Source organism: Hordeum vulgare, chromosome 5H (genome assembly GCF_904849725.1).
Source record: "Hordeum vulgare subsp. vulgare chromosome 5H, MorexV3_pseudomolecules_assembly, whole genome shotgun sequence".
NCBI classification, from domain to species: domain Eukaryota; kingdom Viridiplantae; phylum Streptophyta; class Magnoliopsida; order Poales; family Poaceae; genus Hordeum; species Hordeum vulgare.
Genome location: NC_058522.1, coordinates 288,360,545 through 288,378,244, shown reverse-complemented (window position 1 = coordinate 288,378,244; position 17,700 = coordinate 288,360,545). Strand labels below are relative to the sequence as shown.

The window sequence follows — 17,700 nt, the reverse complement described above, 5'->3', positions numbered from 1 at the left end:
TGTTTTTCTGGATATTCTGCATAATCCCTTCGTGAGTTTGCCGTCAGAGGAAGAGTTGGCGATACCAGATCCTGAGTCTCAATTCGTGGCGGCTCTCCACGTCACACCGGATTGGGTTCTTCCCTATCTGGCCTATCTCGCCCGGGGCGAGTTACCAACAGACGAAGTTTTGGCCCGCCAAATTGTTCGACGAAGCAAATCCATGGTGATCATCAATGGCGAATTATATAAACAGAGTGCCTCTGGAGTTTTTCAACGATGCGTTTCCTCCGAAGAAGGATGCATAATCCTAAATGACATTCATTCCGGAGATTGCGGGCATCACGCCGGGTCACGCTCTTTGGTTTCAAAGGCATTCCGTCATGGTTTCTTTTGGTTGACAGCTCATGCAGATGCAGAAGACATAGTTCGTCGGTGCGAGGGATGCCAGCGTTACGGACAATAGGCTCATGTGCCGGCTCAAGAACTAAGAATGATTCCCATCACTTGGCCTTTTGCGATCTGGGGGTTAGACATGGTTGGCCCCTTTAAAATGTCATCCAACAAGAAAACCCATTTGCTGGTGGCGGTTGATAAGTTCACCAAGTGGGTTGAGGCAGAAGCTACTGGAACTTGCGATGCGGAGACGGTGGTCAAATTCTTGAAGAAGCTGATCTTCCGGTTTGGATATCCACACAGTATCATTACTGATAATGGCACTAACCTGTCTCAAGGGGCGATGCAAGAGTTTTGCCGTCGAGAGCACATCCGGCTTGATGTTTCTGCGGTCGCTCACCCGCAATCTAATGGGCAGGCGGAACGGGCGAATCAGGAAGTCTTACGGGGAATTGAGCCCCGACTCATGGTTCCCTTGGAAAAGACCCCGGGATGTTGGGTTGAAGAGTTGCCTTCGGTGTTATGGAGCATCCGGACCACCCCGAACCGATCCACGGGTTTTACCCCTTTCTTTCTGGTCTACGGAGCAGAAGTTGTTCTTCCCACTGACATCAGGCATGACTCGCCCAGAGTCGCCGCTTATGTGGAAGAAAACAACGAACTGGCGCGTCAAGACTCCTTGGACGCCTTAGAGGAGGCGCGTGACTTGGCTGCGGCCCGATCGGCCATCTATCAGCAGGATTTACGACGTTATCACAATCGCCGGGTCAAGAGCCGAACCTTTCAGGAAGGCGACTTAGTGCTTCGGCTGATACAGGATCGTGCTGGCATGCATAAGTTATCACCACCATGGGAAGGACCGTTCGTCATCAGCAAAAATCTTCACAACGGCTCTTACTATCTGGTGGATCTCCGGCCTGACCGGCCAACCACAGAGGCTGAGTCGACTCGCCCCTGGAATATTGCCCACTTGCGGCCTTACTACACTTGAGCTTTTAAGCTCTGCATTTTGTAAGTTTTTTAGTCCTTATTATAAAGCAATAAAATTAAAACGCCTCCCGACTTGGGGGCTTCCTCTTATTGAGATCAGCCTTATTACCATTTTTTATCTATGAAATTATTATGTTGGGTGGCGCTTGAGCTTTCTGACTCGCTCTATCCTGTCGCGACCTTATGAGCCGACGAAATCATTCTTGGGTGGCGCTTGAGCTTTCTGACTCGCCCTATCGTGTCGCGACCTTATGAGCCGACGAAATCATTCTTGGGTGGCGCTTGAGCTTTCTGACTCGCCCTATCCTGTCGTGACCTTATGAGCCGACGAAATCATTCTTGGGTGGCGCTTCAGCTTTCTGACTCGCCCTATCCTGTCGCAACCTTATGAGCCGACGAAATCATTCTTGGGTGGCGCTTGAGCTTTCTGACTCGCCCTATCCTGTCGCGACCTTATGAGCCGACGAAATCATTCTTGGGTGGCGCTTGAGCTTCCTGACTCGCCCTATCCTGTCGCGACCTTATGAGCCGACGAAATCATTATCTTGGGCGGCGCTTGAGCTTTCTGACTCGCCCGATCCTGTCGTGACCTTATGAGCCGACGAAATAATTATCTTGGGCGGCGCTTGAGCTTTCTGACTCGCCCGATCCTGTCGCGACCTTATGAGCCGACGAAATCATTATCTTGGGAGGTGCTTGAGCTTTCTGACTCGCCCGATCCTGCCGCGACCTTATGAGCCGACGAAACTGCTACCTTGGGTGGTGCTTGAGTTTTTTGACTCGCCCTATCCTGTCGCAACCTTATGAGCCGACGAAAGTACTATTTTTTACCTTCCTGGCACTGCCACAAGGTTTTTCAGACTTTTTTCTGATTCGCCTCAAAATATTTTGGGGCAACTGCTATTTGTTATCACTTATTATTCAGTGAGATGCTTTCACATATGTTTTTCAAGACATAGAACAGGTTGATGATCGAAATCACTCTATCCATGGCGGCTTAAGCATCATAAAAAAGCCTCAAAAGGCGGATCAAGTATTTCAAATCGCCTTAAGGGCGACATAAGGATTTTTTAAAAGGTATCACAAAGGCAGTATCGATTCCTAAAGGAGACCTATTACATGGCTCTCATGGACGATTCAATGAAAATTTATTCTGCTCACGCCCTTGGATCAACCTGTTACGAGCTTTGGCCAACCTCAATCTGCAAGTTGCCCAGTACCCAGTTACACTTGGACAGGGTGGCAAATTCATCTTCATCAGTCAGGATTGATGAAAGATCCGCGTCCAAGTCAAAAGGATTCTTGGGTCGCCGCGGAGTTAAGCTGGTCGTCACAAAGGTTGGCGGGTTGACCTTCTTGTTCTTGCTATCATAGGCGGCCTGGTACTTTGATAAGTCTAGGCTTGCAGCAAGCTGAGTCGCTGCCAGAGGGGAGTCCTTGACAATACGCTGGTAGTCCTCTTCGGCGAATTCTGACCCATCATCCTTGAGTTGAGGAAAGCCCGCCGCTACCTCTTCTGGGTTGATTTCTGGAGCGTATGCTAAGCAGCGACTCAGTGTAGTCAGCACTCCCTTCCGGGCGGCTGACCGAGTTAACTCGCCAATCTGGGGAGGAAGCATGGATAGGCAGCCAAGCATCTTCTTTATGGAGGTTATAGGCTCCTTGGCGCCCATCACTGCTTTCACAGTCAGTACACTGCCGGTATATAGCTGCTCTGTCAACGTGTAAATCGCCTTCAGCGTCAGAACGCAATCATCCTGAAGGTTGGCGGCTCTCGGACCTGTACAAGGGGTAATGATAATCAGCGACTCAGATAAGAGTTATTTGTTTAAGAAGGTCAAGCGTTAGTATTTTACCAAAGACGGCTTGCGCCATGTTTGAGATATGACGTTTCAAACCAGACAACTCTTTTTGCAGAGTAGCCAGCTTGGCTTCAGCTTTCTCTGCTCGCTTTGTTGAAGCATCTTGGTCAGCTTGAGTCCTTTTTAAATCGGCTTTTAGTTTTTCCATTTCAGCTAGGACCAGTTGATACTTCTCCTTCGATTTGGCTCGGGCATCCTGCTGATCAGATAAGATTTTCTTCAAGTCGCCAAGTGCTGATTCAGTCTGGATAAGAGATTCCTGTTGAAGCATATGATTAAGGGGCAAGTCTCGGAACTATTGCAAGCAATATCCCTGACCCTTGGGGGCTAATGTATAATTTTTTTAGACAAAATTATACAACATCAAGACCCGACTCATCTTTCTACTGATGACCCGGCCCTTGGGGGTTACTGGTCGAAAGTTTTTTAAGTCATCAAGACCTGGCTCATCTTTCTACTGATGACCCGGCCCTTGGGGGTTACTGGTCGAAAGTTTTTTTTGAAGACATCAAGACCCGGCTCATCTTTTTACTGATGACCCGGCCCTTGGGGGTTACTGGTCGAAAGTTTTTTAAGTCATCAAGACCCGGCTCATCTTTTTACTGATGACCCGGCCCTTGGGGGTTAATGGGGATAATATAGTATACAACAAAACTTACCTCATGTTTATTTTTCAGCATCCAAAGCAGGCTTTTTTCCATCTCATAACTCGCCTCTAGGCGACTTGCAAAACCAGAGCAAAGTTCTTTGAATTCCAAATGTTCATATTCAGAGAGCTTAGCCTTGGAGAGTCCATACTCAGGAACGATTTGAGATGACGATGGCACATGCTTTGATAAAACCGCTGTGGCCGGTTTAGAGAAGCTGATACCAGTGATAATTACAGCGTCCGGGTCTTCTGCTGTTGTCAATGGACTTGGCGGCTTGGGGGCATCCATTGTTTCCTTGGGCGAGCTAGGGAGATCCACTTGATCCTCAGGTTTGTCTTGGTCCGGGTTATCTTGGATCGACGCCGGCTCTTTGATGGGCTTTGAGATTATGATAGGAGTTGACCCACTGGTTTTCCTCTTCTTTGCCTGTGCCCTGAGAGAAGAAAGAGGCGCGTTTAAGGATTGAAAATTTATCACCATCAGATTCAAAGTAAAATTATCAAAGGACTTACCCAGGGACACGGATCATTGGCGGAAGTGTCGACATTACTGAGTCGCCAGATGTAGGAGGATAATTCTGCAAGAGTTGTACGTCGAAGATATAAGCGGGTTACAAATGCGATCCAAAGAAACATGAAGAAGTGTTGTTCATGGATACCTCATTTGGCCTTTTCTTGTTCTTTGTTGGTAAGCCGGACACCAGATCACCGGAATGACTTCGGGTCTTCCGATTTGAAGTGTATTGTGCTTTCTTCAGAAGAAAATTGGGGTCCAAACAAGCATTTGGATGTGAGAGGGGAACTTTCCCACAAATTTGCCTGCCGGCTTAGGTCGAGAAGGAGATGAATCGGAGGAAACAGAAATTACCTCTACGAAATCCTCCTGGCTTTCGTTGTCTTCATTCTATTCAAGAGATGCAGAGATATAAGTACAAAGTTAACAGTAATGGATGGCGAGTTAAGAGAAGATAGGTTTTTACCTCCGAAGGTGCGTCGCCGACTTGAGATTCATCGGCCTCGGATGGTTCGGCCATAGCAGCTTTGCCTTTGCCCTTGGTTTTCTTCTTTGGGGGCGGCCTAGCTTGCTTCATGGCTGGCTTTTTGGGCTTCTTGGACCAAAATTTATCACCTTTCTGAAATGGCATATGTTATAAAAGGCCATAATTCGAATGAAACATAAGGAGTAAAAACAAAAGGCGGGTTAAAGTTGCTTACCTTGGGCGCCGGATTAATCTTGCAGAAGGGTTTAAGGCCTATTTGGCCGCATTTTCCCGCAGGCTCGCCGGTCAGCTCCTTGATGATGGTGACAATATCATTTTCTGTTAAAGCCGTGCGTAAGTAACATTGAGGATGATCTAGGGTGCCATCAAATTCGCACATTAACCCGTCCCGACGACATAAAGGGAGGATGCGCCATTCGACCCAGCAGCGGATCAAGTCAACCCCAGTAAGGTCGTTGTTTGTCAAAGATCTTAACTCGGACAATACTGGGATAAAATCTGATTCCTCCTCTTCGGTGAGCTTGTCCGGGAGCTTGAAATTCGTTGGAAGGCGATCTTCCCTATAACCCAGAAGCTTGTTTTCACCTACAGGCGAGGTCTCTTGACAATAGAACCAAGACTTGCCCCAGCCTTTGGGGTGGCTTGGCATGGCGAGTGACGGAAGTGGGCTATCCCTGCGGCGCTGAACATTTACACCGCCGAGCTCCAAGCTGGGGCCGTTGTGAAATTCCGTTTGGCGATTTAAGTGGAAGAAATACCAGAATAAGGGAACTGAGGGTCCCATCCGCAGGTAAGCCTCACAAAACACTTGGAACTGGCATAGGTTGCTTATCGAATTGGGCCCTAGATCCTGGAGGCGGACATTCATGAAAGCCATGGCATCTCTAAGGAACTTCGATCTAGGCGGCTTAAAACCCCGCTCAAGGTGTTCGACGAAAACAACTATCTCCCCTTCTTTAGGATTGGGGATTTCCTCTCCGAACCCGGTACGCCAACCGATAACATCCTGAGGGTCCAAATTTCTCGTTTTCACATAATCCTCTAGTATGGCATCATTGACCTTGGTAGGGAGCCAGTCACTTTTGAAGACGGTGCCCATGCTACAAAGGAATAAAGTATGGGTGAATTGACACGCCTGAACATCTATTGTAAGAGGTGAAACAATTTCATTTGACTCGCCAAATAATTTGTCCGCGGGCTGAGGAGAAATCTTGACCCGCCAAATAAAGGCCCGAGTCAGGTTGCTATGGCGACTTACGAAGTTTGGCTACTTAAAAGAGTTGTGTCTTAAGGCGTCAGAGGCATTTATCCAAAAATGGTGAAGAATGAAGACTACAAACAGCTTTCACATAACGAGCGATAGATTATGGATCTACTGGAAAACTGAAAATAAATGCAGAAAATGACTGGATACTGCAACCTACAACCAAGATGGGATAATGTTGTTGGTTTGGTGAAATACTACTCTAAGCGTGCAAATCGAGGGCGGACAAATAAAGGTATTGGAGACATTGGTTTTCTCGTCGCCATCAATATCAACTAATCAAAGGACAAGTAACAACAATTTGGGAAAGCATCAAGAACATGGCAGTGATGAACTTCGAAAAAGAATGGGGATCTGCTCTTGAGTAAATGGAGACCTAACCTGGTCGGTTCGGCCGGAGATGGTCGACGGCGACGAAGGTTTCTGGAGGGGCGCGGAAACCTCGGTCGGGCGCGGAAATCTTCGACGGCGACGAAGTGCTTGGCAGCAGCGAGGTGGTCGACGACGATGAGATGGTCGATGACGGCGAGCAGCTCGGCCATGGTGAAGTGCTTGACGGCGACAAGATCCTTGGGCGGCACCAAAGCTTTCGGGCGACGGCAAGAACCGCGGTCGGTGGCGGAGCTCTCGGAAGGCAATAAGGGTTTTCGCTGTGATAATGGGGAGAAGGTTGACAAGACTGGTGGGTGGAATGCGCCAGACCTGTCCCCCCCCCCACCTATTTAACAGGGCAGGCGCTGGAATCGAGGCGCCGTGAGCGGGAACCGCCAAAGGATAAAAGATTCGCCATAATGGCGCTCCGAAAATTTTGGGATAGCGATACCAAAGGATCTGTTGAGATTACGTCATTATCTTTTCCGGAATTCAAGGGATAAGAAGATACCAACGAGAAATGGTTTGGCGATTTAAGTTTTTCCGCAACAGATGGCGGGTTAAGTTCATGGCGTATGGAGGAGGATGAAAAATGAATCGCCCTTAACTGAGCAAGAATATTGGCGTGAAGAGAATTCAAGTCAATCTGGGGCTTAATGTTGGGGATATTACCTATTGATAACCCGCCCTAGTTGGGCCGGGTCACCAAATCAGGCGATTCATCTAAGCGTGGTTCGGGCCTTGGCCTGGCAAGACCGAAGGTTGTATGACGGTTTACAACTTCCGGAAGGTCTCCAAGCTTTGGAAGATGGCGACTTAGAGATCATAAAAGTCACAGTTTGTAGAAAGGAAAGGACCCTTGTAAACCCTAGGGACTCGACCTGTATATAAAGGCAAGTCCTAGGGAAGAAGAGGGCAGGTTAGAAATCATCAAGTGCTAGGTCTGGCGAGTTACGCCCTCCTTGTAATCGAAACTCCATCAATACAACTCAAAGCAGGCGTAGGCCTTTACCTCCTCACAAGAGGCCGAATCTGGGTAAATCGCCATCTCTCTCCCGTTCAACCCCTTTGAGTCGCCACCAAAGTGCGATGGCTCCAGTACTAAGTCCTTTCACGAGGACATCTGCCGTGACAAAACCACGACAGGTATGGTGGACTCTCATGAAAGAAACTTGGCTCAAGGATTCGGATGCACAAGTAGTATCTCTAGTTAGTACAAAGTTTTGGCTATCAAAAGGTTCTAAACAAGCACCACATGTTGGAGGATCCATAACAATATAACTTCTATGCAAATGTACCCAAACATAACCATTAAGTTGTCTTCCTTGTCTAACTTCAAAAATTTGATCAAGGTTGAAAATAATTAATGGGTATTCACAATCATAAAATATGTCCAAGATAATATATTTGTATTTGAAAGTCCTTTTTCTTATACTAATCATTCATGAATTGCTTGTATGACCAATATTGTGATTGTCAAACCTCAATAGATTTTACTTTCTAAAACAAACGTGAATCTACTACCAAGCACATTGATAATTTTAGATTTATTATATTGCATTCATTCAGAATTTACTATTAGGATATAAGTGAAGCACAAGAGTAAACATCAAGCTACTCTCAAAAGATATAAGTGAAGGTCAATGAGTAGTCAAACAATTAAGTAGCTATGTGAGGATTCTCTCTCAATAAAGATTATAAGATGTGAGATTTATTTCAGACAGCAAATACAACAAAAATACACTCCAAGAAGAACGCATATCATGTGAACTAATAAAAACTTAGGATCAACATAGGCTAACTGATATTTGTTGACGAAGAGAGGTGGGATGCCTAGCATCCCCAAGCATAAATGCTTGAGATTTCTTGTAATATTGACTTTGGGTGCCTTGGGCATCCCCAAGCTTGAGATTTGGTATCTTGTTCATCCTCTCGTATCCTCGTTTCACCAAAGTCTCAAAAAATTGATCCATATAGAAATTGAAAAGAACTCACGAGATAGGTTAGTACACATAAGATTAAATCAACACTTCATGTACTAGCAAGACAAGTTTCATAATAACTTTCAAACATTAGGTAATGTATAATATAATTTCCACAATTTATATCTACCAATATAAGCCATGAATACTCTAGGATATGTAGATAAAAAACTGTGACAACAATTTGTCCAAGCAAAACAGTTTGTAGCAATTCATTTCAAAAGTGTACTTCACCAACTTTCATATCGGTGCCACTGAAAGTCAGTGACCAACTCTCTGATATCTCTATTTCAAAAATCGGAATTTCTGATATTGAAATCGGTACCACCAAGATTTGGAAACTGTCCTAGGTCACTGAATCGATACCACCGAGATTTATATATGAATCTCACCGATAATTCAAAAGTTGCTACATTTAGTGCAACTCGATACCATCGAGATTCGTTTCGGTGTCACCAAGTTGGGTAAAACGGTTGGATTTTGGGAGATGCCTATATATATACCCCTCCACCACCTCTCATTCGCAGAGGAAGCACTCGGAACATACACGCACTTGCCATATTCATTTTTCTGAGAGAGAGAGACACCTACTCATGTGTTGAGATCGAGATATTCCAATCCATCCATTTGAAACTTGATCTCTAGCCTCCCCAAGTTGCTTTCCACCAAATCAATCTCTCCTACCCATGCCAAATCTGTGAGAGGGTGATTGAGTGTTGAGGAGACTATATTTTGAAGCACAAGAACAAGGAGTTCATCGTTCTACCGCATCTATTACCTTTTGGAGGGTGGTGCCTCATAGATTGGTTAGGTGTCGCTTGGGAGCCTCCTACTTCATGTTATGGAGTTGAACCAAAAAGTTTGTACGGGCAAGGAGATCGCCTACTTCGTGAAGATCTACCCTCAGTGAGGCTAGTCCTATGTGGACGTAAGCCATGGTGGAATAGACAAGGCCACTTCTTCATGGACCCCGTGTAGGTGGAGCCCTCCATGGACTCTCGCAGCCATTACCCTCCGTGGGTTGAAGTCTCCACTAACGTGGACATACGATAGCACCACATATCGGAACCACACCAAAAATCGTCGTGTCAACCTTTGCATTTGATCTTCCTTTCCCTACCGTTTACTTACATCTGCATGTCTTTACTTTCCGCTGCTATACTCTTAGAGATGCATGTGTAGTGTGAACTTGGCTAGCCATAATTACAAAAACTGGCCCACAACTAAAATTGGAAAAGGCTAAGTTTTTAATTGGTCAAGTAGTCTAATCACCCCCCCCCCTCTAGACATACTTCGGATCCTACAGTCCCCACGGCATGTGGTTGGAGCTTTACTCGGCCGTGATGGAACGCAAGTATCCCATCTATGGTCCCTTCTTGATGCTACTCGTTGAGGAAACATGGGCATCCAACTTTCCAACCGAGATGTGTGTGGAGTCACTAGCGATTGGGTGTGGAGTCACATAGTGTTTTTGCTCATGATAAAGTTTGTGATAAATTTCCCAATATTTGACGCCCTTTTGCTCGTTCCACATAGGGTTGGGCATTCGGTTTATTTGGTTAGTACGGTTCAGTTTATTCGGTTATATATAATTTTGGTTTTGGAGGAACAGAAACCGAAATAATCATTGAAAATTTAGAAACCGAACCATATTAACCGTAATATATCGGTTCGGTTTGTTCGGTTAACCGAAAAACCAAAAATCATGCACTTGTCAGTATAAGTGGAATGACTCGAGATCACTGATTTGGATTGTATACTATGCAAAAAGATAATCACAAGTTCTAGCAACCTTAATATCATTCTATGGTTTATTCGGTCAAGCAAACTAGTAACCATAATTAAGTAGAAAAATCACATGGAACTTGAAATGTATTATGTGCGGAGAAATGTGTGATGCCTCCATACTGTTGCACTTTCGGGAACAAGGTATTACATGGGGTATCCCACATATCGGTTTGTTCGGTCTATTCGTTTCTGGACACCAAAAACCGAACGAAAACGAAACACCGAACAACCTTAAAATTTTCTACCAAACCAAAAATCAAACCATCAAATAAACCGACAAATCGGTTAATACGGTTCGGTTTGGTTTGGTTTTTCGGTTTTCGGTTTTATAGTTCCCACCCCTAGTTCCACATATCTGATCCATGCTTGTGTTAAACCAACAAAACATCTTCAAACTGTGTGAATGTCGGGTCTCTTGGCTTCACTACCTTCTTCTTTTTTACCATGTGATGTTTGCCCAACTTCAAACGGTGGGGGTGCGGTATCCCCCTTGTCAAATTGTGAAGGCTCTTGACCATCATTAATTATGTTTAGCATTATTTGGTCCTACAATATGCATCGCAATTCAAAATCGTCATACAAGTTTGATCAAATGGTATGTGCAACAAATGAATCAACTCGAAATGGCATAGGGGCAAAGATTGTACGGTTATTGTTGGATCATTCTATCGAACATCATGTGGCCATGTCCGGAGCCGCATTGCCCAATGTTGCACGATGCCTTTGGCGCTGCGACGAGTCGAGCATCGTGTTCGCAACAGTGAAGTATTCCGAAAAGCTCTCCGGCATGCCCTGCCACGAGGCCGAAATGGAGTCGGACTCTGCCGACGCCTTGTTTTTTCCCCATGGCCAGGACAGACGGATCGATCGGTGTCACTAGACCGCCCGTGCCAAAGTCCATGTCATCATCACCAGCCATCTCTCCAACTACCTTCCCCACCGCTTGACGCTCCTGGTGCTTCTCGCGGCGCTCCCTCGGGGCAACCTTCTCTGCCTTGTAACTCACATCCACTGATTCCACTAAGGCATCATCCATGTCGATGGTGCTAAACTAGGTAGTCGGCGACGACATCAGCAACGACCGACGAGGGTTGTGGCGCGGACGGTGAGCAAAGGAGGAGGTGATCAAAGGCAAAAATAGAGGATGAACATAGGAGGAGTGCAGTCAAAGTGGCGAAGTAGTCAATTTTGAGAGAATTTGATATGGGTTTGTCTTGTTGGGACCAACATGACGGAAGCGTTTGGGCGTCCCCATATCTGTCCTAGATATGCCCCGGGTATAAGGAGTGCCAATCAACCCTGGCCCAGGTATAAGGAGTGCCAATCAACCCAGGCGTTTGGGCAGAGTTTGCTAGGTATGATTGGGTGGTAGTTTTCTGTCCGTCCGGACAGGCAGCCCGGATATTTGGGCGGATATGGAGGCTCCCGTTGTAGATGCTCTTAACTAGTCATTTCAAAGAAGTAGAGGAAATGAAAGATAGCAAATGGGGGAGCCTTTTCTTCTTCACTGATTTAATAGAAGATACATGCATCGCATCCTTATAAAGTGGATGCTTAAGTCTTTGACCTTTCCCAACACAATTAGGCTCCTTAGCTAGACCTTCCCTAATACAATTGGTTTCCTGCAAGAATAATAAACAATGGGATTTCCAAATTTATTTGCCCTAATGTTGTCCTCCCTTTTCCCTAGACTCTTGGACCCTGTATGCGCCATCTTCTCTTCATCGACTTGGACTCCACAATCTCCAATCGCAACTTGTCCAAGTGCTTCTGCCTGCTATCCTGTCAGCATACCAAACAAAACTTGTACTGTACGTTGTAGGTCTAAGAACATCTTTTGGCTTTGGCAGGTGCTCAGTATTGCTTTTCCTTCCATGCAAATGGGTATACGCTAGCCATATGCAGATTTGGCCCATTCTTCAAGTAATCCTTCTTCAATGAAGAATAGCGTGAAATTCAGTGAAATCAATGAAAATAATTAGAAGTGGAAAAACATCTAACCAGAACCGGTAACCATGATAAATCTAGGCAAAAAAATTGATGTTGGGATTTCATGGAGAGAAAAACACCACCCATGGTTGGAATAGCTATTAGATTCCACTACTTGAGCTAGGCCTAGGTGTCTGAGAAACTAACATTGCATCACAATGGAGCAGAAAAAATTTCACACGCTGTACTTGACTCCACTACTCCCTGCACAAATGTCAAGCAGGCATGATGGCACTAGGCCAGAACATAGCAATGCAAAAAGCTTACTTGGCTCCACTACTTATGGAAATATAGAAAAATACAATTTTAATGCCTCAATCAAGACGACTGGCAATTTTATCATTGAGATGACATCTAGGCACTAGAGAGCACCTACACAATGAAGTGGTGGCTGCACAGCATTCCATTGCTTTATTCTCTTCCATGGTGTGTTCCCTTAATACTCCAATGAAGAGAATAAACAGCTAATAATGGTAATGCAGTTGGTATCGCCAGTTTTAGGAAAGATTCTAATTCTAGCAGCAATTAAACTCAAAAACTACTTTTCTTTTCCTTAACAGAAAAAGAAACAGTTAAATGAGGCTTACCTAAACAACCAACGCTGCAAAGACGAGCATTTGAGGGTGAAGAGGCTTCCACGTGGACAGTGCCGCATGTTTGTCTCCACTAGATAACTCAAAAATAATACTTAGAGAACAGCAGGACAAGAATATCAGAAAGCCAGACCATAAATTTCTGCAAGTAAACATCAAATCAAGTATGCCAAAATGAATTGATAGTTTAGAAAAGCATCACTCCAAAGTGTTTTATTCCCTTCCTTTTCCATTTTCTCCACAAGGGCCTACTTCTTTGCCTTGCTGCAGACAATTGCATCTAGATGTATTTTTGTGACCAAGGAATTTTTGGTGTACTCTCCAAAAAACAGATTTAGTGCAATGTGACTGAAAATTTGTGAAATGCTCCTTTGATAACATTTTGGGAAATACTAGGACCTTGTACAATGCTAGGTGCTTAGGGAGGTGCTTAGAAAAATAAACTGGATTTTTCTGAAGCAGCCGTGCCTATTTCTACAGGAGAGATGCCTAATTCAGCGTCTACCCTTTACAAATAAGCACCGGCCTAATGATAGATGACAAAAGGACAATGTGCAAAACTAAGCGGCAAAATCTGCTGATACTCTCGTCGCAGAAAAACTGTTGAGTACAATATAAGATAGTCAGCGACATAATCTTCAGAGACCCACTTGGATGAAGGTGTCTAATGTTTCCAAAAGAAATAACATGGGTGTAGTGATTTAAAACTTTTTTAGAGGTGGTAAACCACCAACTTTAAAAAAAAAATCATTTCAATCAAGACAAAAATATTATTATTCTATCTAGTGTATTAATATATCAATACCAAACAGAAGAACTGAAGAGATATACCAACAAACGAAGATAAAACAAGTGCGCATATTTGTACTTATCGTCATTGATACCTAATGATTCTAGTAAAAATAGTTATTTCCCTAGAACTTGAAAGAAGACACATGAAGATATTACTTGTACAGATTCTGTGTGCAACTGTTCAAGAAGAAATAAGGCCTTTGGTTGGCTGTCTTGGAGAAAGTGGTTAGATCCTCTGCGGCCTTTTCAGTTCTTTCCACGCATACCCAACTAAAAAAGACCACACATACTACTCATGTCTCACACTTGAAGAAGCAGCGTTCTTGCCACTATAAATAGATGCTCATACTCTAGCAATGCCCAATAAGCAGCACAAGGCACATCGAAGTATATTAGCTTCGCAACAACCAGACAGAGCATTTACTGTGCAAAATAAAAATACGCCCCCCCCCCCCCTCCCTCCAACCATATGTCTAGGTCTGTGGAACCTCTTATTGTGGGGCGGGTGATTGGAGAAGTTCTTGATACATTTAACCCATGTGTCAAGATGGTGACGACTTATAATTCCAACAAGCTTGTCTTCAATGGCCATGAGCTCTACCCATCAGCGGTTGTATCTAAACCACGAGTAGAGGTCCAAGGGGATGGCCTGCGATCCTTGTTCACACTGGTAAGTGCATTTAATTCAATCCAGGAACTCCATATTCAGTATTATATACTTACTTTTTCTTCCTAATGGCCACAATTATTCACATTTCAGGTTATGACAGACCCTGATGTGCCAGGACCAAGTGATCCATATCTAAGGGAGCACCTTCACTGGTAATCTTTCTACTGCACATTTCTTTCTGCTGGGTGGGTTATTGATCAACTAGAAATTAGTATATGGTCCTAGATAGCAGCACATCTTCGTATTGCCTTTATATGAAGAAGACTGTTTTCTGAAGACTCCTAATGGGAACCATTTTGTCATATATGTTACGCTTACACAGGATTGTTACTGATATACCTGGGACAACAGATGCTTCTTTTGGTAGGTCCTTCCGAACAGATTTGAATTGGTCTATTCCATGTTCTGCGTTTTAATAGATAACCATCCAACTTTCCAACTGCAGGACGGGAAGTCATAAGCTATGAGAGCCCAAAGCCCAACATAGGCATCCACAGGTTCATTTTTGTGCTCTTCAAGCAGAAGCGAAGGCAGACTGTAACTGTGCCTTCCTTCAGAGATCAGTTCAACACCCGTCAGTTTGCTGAGGAGAATGACCTCGGCCTCCCAGTGGCAGCTGTATACTTCAACTGTCAGAGAGAGACTGCTGCCAGGAGGCGCTGAAAATCCAGCTCTCGTTGTCCCAGTTATGACAAATAAAGGCCTATGGAGTTCCAATCTTCATTTCGAAGTGGATACTCGTCTGCTACATTACTTGCTTGTGAACGAATGCTTCCTTGCCACATTACTTGCTCGTGGATCTACAAATAAATCAAATGCATTTTGCAGATTGTATTAGAATTAGATGTTTTGTAAGCAGTGAGATTGATAATCATGTTGACAAATGCCAGTGCACCAAGTGGTCCATGTTTATGGTTCCAAGTCGTGCATTAGCCAGTTATCACGAAATCCAGGGTCAAGTAGACAATCCTAACTGGCAGAAAGGCTTTATCTACTGTATGTCGCATGCCGGCTCCATGTTATGTGCACCTTTTTGGCTTTCCTGACATGCAATCTCCTGTAACAGAACTTTGTTAGATATTGTTGTGTCACCTCACAGAACAATGAAACCCTTCCTAACTGTATTGCACTGCCGCTATATTCTAAGAGGCAGTGGAAATAAAATGGAGATATTCAACGAACTAGAGGATTACCCACTGGAAATGCTAAAAGTATGCAGTGGGAACGCCCCCCCCCCCACCCCCCCACCCCCCCCCCCCCCCCCCCACCCTATTTTGCCTTCATGGTGTCCTTACACCCAGCGACAAAACTACATCCAGCTGATACACTTTCATGCACATTGTACATCAATAATTTATTCAAATTTAGCTGCAAACTGACCCTCTTTTTCCCATCCTCTAGAAATATGGTAGCAACTTGTACGCGTTCATTATTTGAGCACATTAACCAACTGTGTGCAACATAATGGCTCAGCTCGCAGTTCAGCACCTAATCATATAACCAGGTTAGTCTTTTATCTACCTGACATTTTTGCTAGTCCAAGCCATACAAGGTAGGAGGCATTTTAACAGTCTGGCAGTTTAGATCAAGCCTGACCTGGCACATGTCGAAGAATCCATCAGAGCAACCAGCCAACCAGTTCATTATTATTTATTTGGGCCAATTCATCCTGAACCCAATTGATAAAAAATAGGCAGGTAGACCTTAGAAGATGAATGAGACATGGTTTGCAAGTTTCAAACGGAGGAGGTATATCAGGACGTACCATTTGCTCACGATGGTAAGTTTGACCTATTTTGGACAACTAATGTAGAAAGACATGCAGTAAAATAAAAAGATCAAAGAAAACACACAGAAATGAACAGTTTTGGAGTTTTGGGAACTAAATGAAAGTCAATAGAACTGCTAGTGACTAGTATGTTACCCAAATATCTCCACATCAACCCAAATAGAGTATGATCCATGACCAATTCTGAATTTATCTTCTAAGCATTTATAATTTGGGACTATCAAACAAGCAGTATGCATTTTCTCCATTCGCCCATGTAAGAAGTTCGACGTTTAATGGTGAACAAGGCTCTTCCAATCTCAGCTATCTTAACTAAACAAAATTAGAAAGTCTTATCCTAGGATCACATGAATCACATCAATAGGAATCATATGTGTCAATAAGATGATCTTTGCAGGCAGTCCTAGCTCAGTTGATGGGAGCCGTGGCTGTAAATTCCATCAGATGGATTAGGTTCCTCTTCTACTTGGATTTGGGTGCTTGCTTTTTATTTGAAAATATACATGGTTCATCCTAGTTATTTTTACTTTCAAGATGATAATCCTCCCGAGTGTCAAATGAAATCACAGTTATATCTACAAAAGTTTTGAGTTAAAATGTGAGAGCCTGGCTTAATAGGAATGATAGACTACTCATATCAACAAGGAATTCCTTCTTTTCCGGGAGCCCATTCGAAAAGAACTCCAAAGTTAAGCGTGCTTGGCTTGGAGCGATTCTAGGATGTTGGTCAAAGTTAAGCGTGCTTGGCTTCGAGCGATTCTAGGATGGGTGACCAACGGGGAAGTTGTTCCCGGGTGCGCACGAGTGAGGACAAAGTGCGCAGAAAAGATAAGTGTTGGTTTGTGGGGCCAGTCTAGATCCCGCTAGGCGTAACGGGTGTTACATAAAATACAATTTTCTTATGACAAGTTTCACCCTACCAGCAAAGGTAGTTGGTAGCCACCTGACATCTCCAGTTAGTATCTAAAAGCGGCGACAGATCGTGCAATTTTTTTGACACTATTGGTTTTAACTTGACTATTTGTGATAGCATCAAACTTAGACCATGACATTCAGAAAAAGAATCAAAGTATACCTACGTACCAATCTCACAAGATTTTCTCCAGTTAATAAAACAAGTTTAGCAAGTGCAGTGTTTTATCCCAAATCAAAAGACAACATGATTTGAGAGGACCTGTTTCATTGATCACCACAAAAGACTACAGGTAAAAAGAAACATTTACATGCTTTCTGCATAAGAAGGAAAGGGATAAGCTCTTTCAAGAACAATCAGAGTTTCATTTTCATCCACTGCATGAGAACAAAATATTTTTTAACTAAAAAACAAACAAAGCGAGCTATGTTTTCTGATTTAACCTGCAAGATCGTCCAGGTTTCATCCACTGTATCCATGACAACAAGATTTGCAGGTACAAACAATGTTGCATTTGACAATATCACATATTGGTATTTTTAGATATCCAAATGTTTTAGGTACAAACAATCAGAGTCTGCACTTTCCAATGATGGTTTGTTTTGTTCGATGCCTGCGAACTATCATGATGTGGAAAGGCTACAAGGAGATTTACACAAATAGGTTGCGTG

The 17,700-nt window shown here is 44.0% G+C and overlaps 1 protein-coding gene and 1 long non-coding RNA gene across 2 annotated transcripts; one reads left to right on the top strand and one right to left on the bottom strand.

Annotated features, from left to right (window-relative positions):
- Positions 1-11,759: 11,759 nt before the first annotated feature.
- On the bottom strand, positions 11,760-13,634 carry LOC123398811. Its single transcript, XR_006610262.1, has 2 exons — positions 12,860-13,634; positions 11,760-12,215 (listed from the first exon to the last, which is right to left on the bottom strand). It is a non-coding gene; the product is annotated as an uncharacterized LOC123398811 (long non-coding RNA).
- Positions 13,635-14,027: 393 nt separating this feature from the next.
- Positions 14,028-15,275, top strand: LOC123398810 (CEN-like protein 2). Its single transcript, XM_045093264.1, has 4 exons — positions 14,028-14,327; positions 14,418-14,479; positions 14,650-14,690; positions 14,773-15,275. The coding sequence occupies exons 1-4, from the start codon at positions 14,127-14,129 to the stop codon at positions 14,988-14,990; spliced, it is 522 nt and encodes a 173-aa protein (XP_044949199.1). The 5' UTR covers positions 14,028-14,126; the 3' UTR covers positions 14,991-15,275.
- Positions 15,276-17,700: the final 2,425 nt, after the last annotated feature.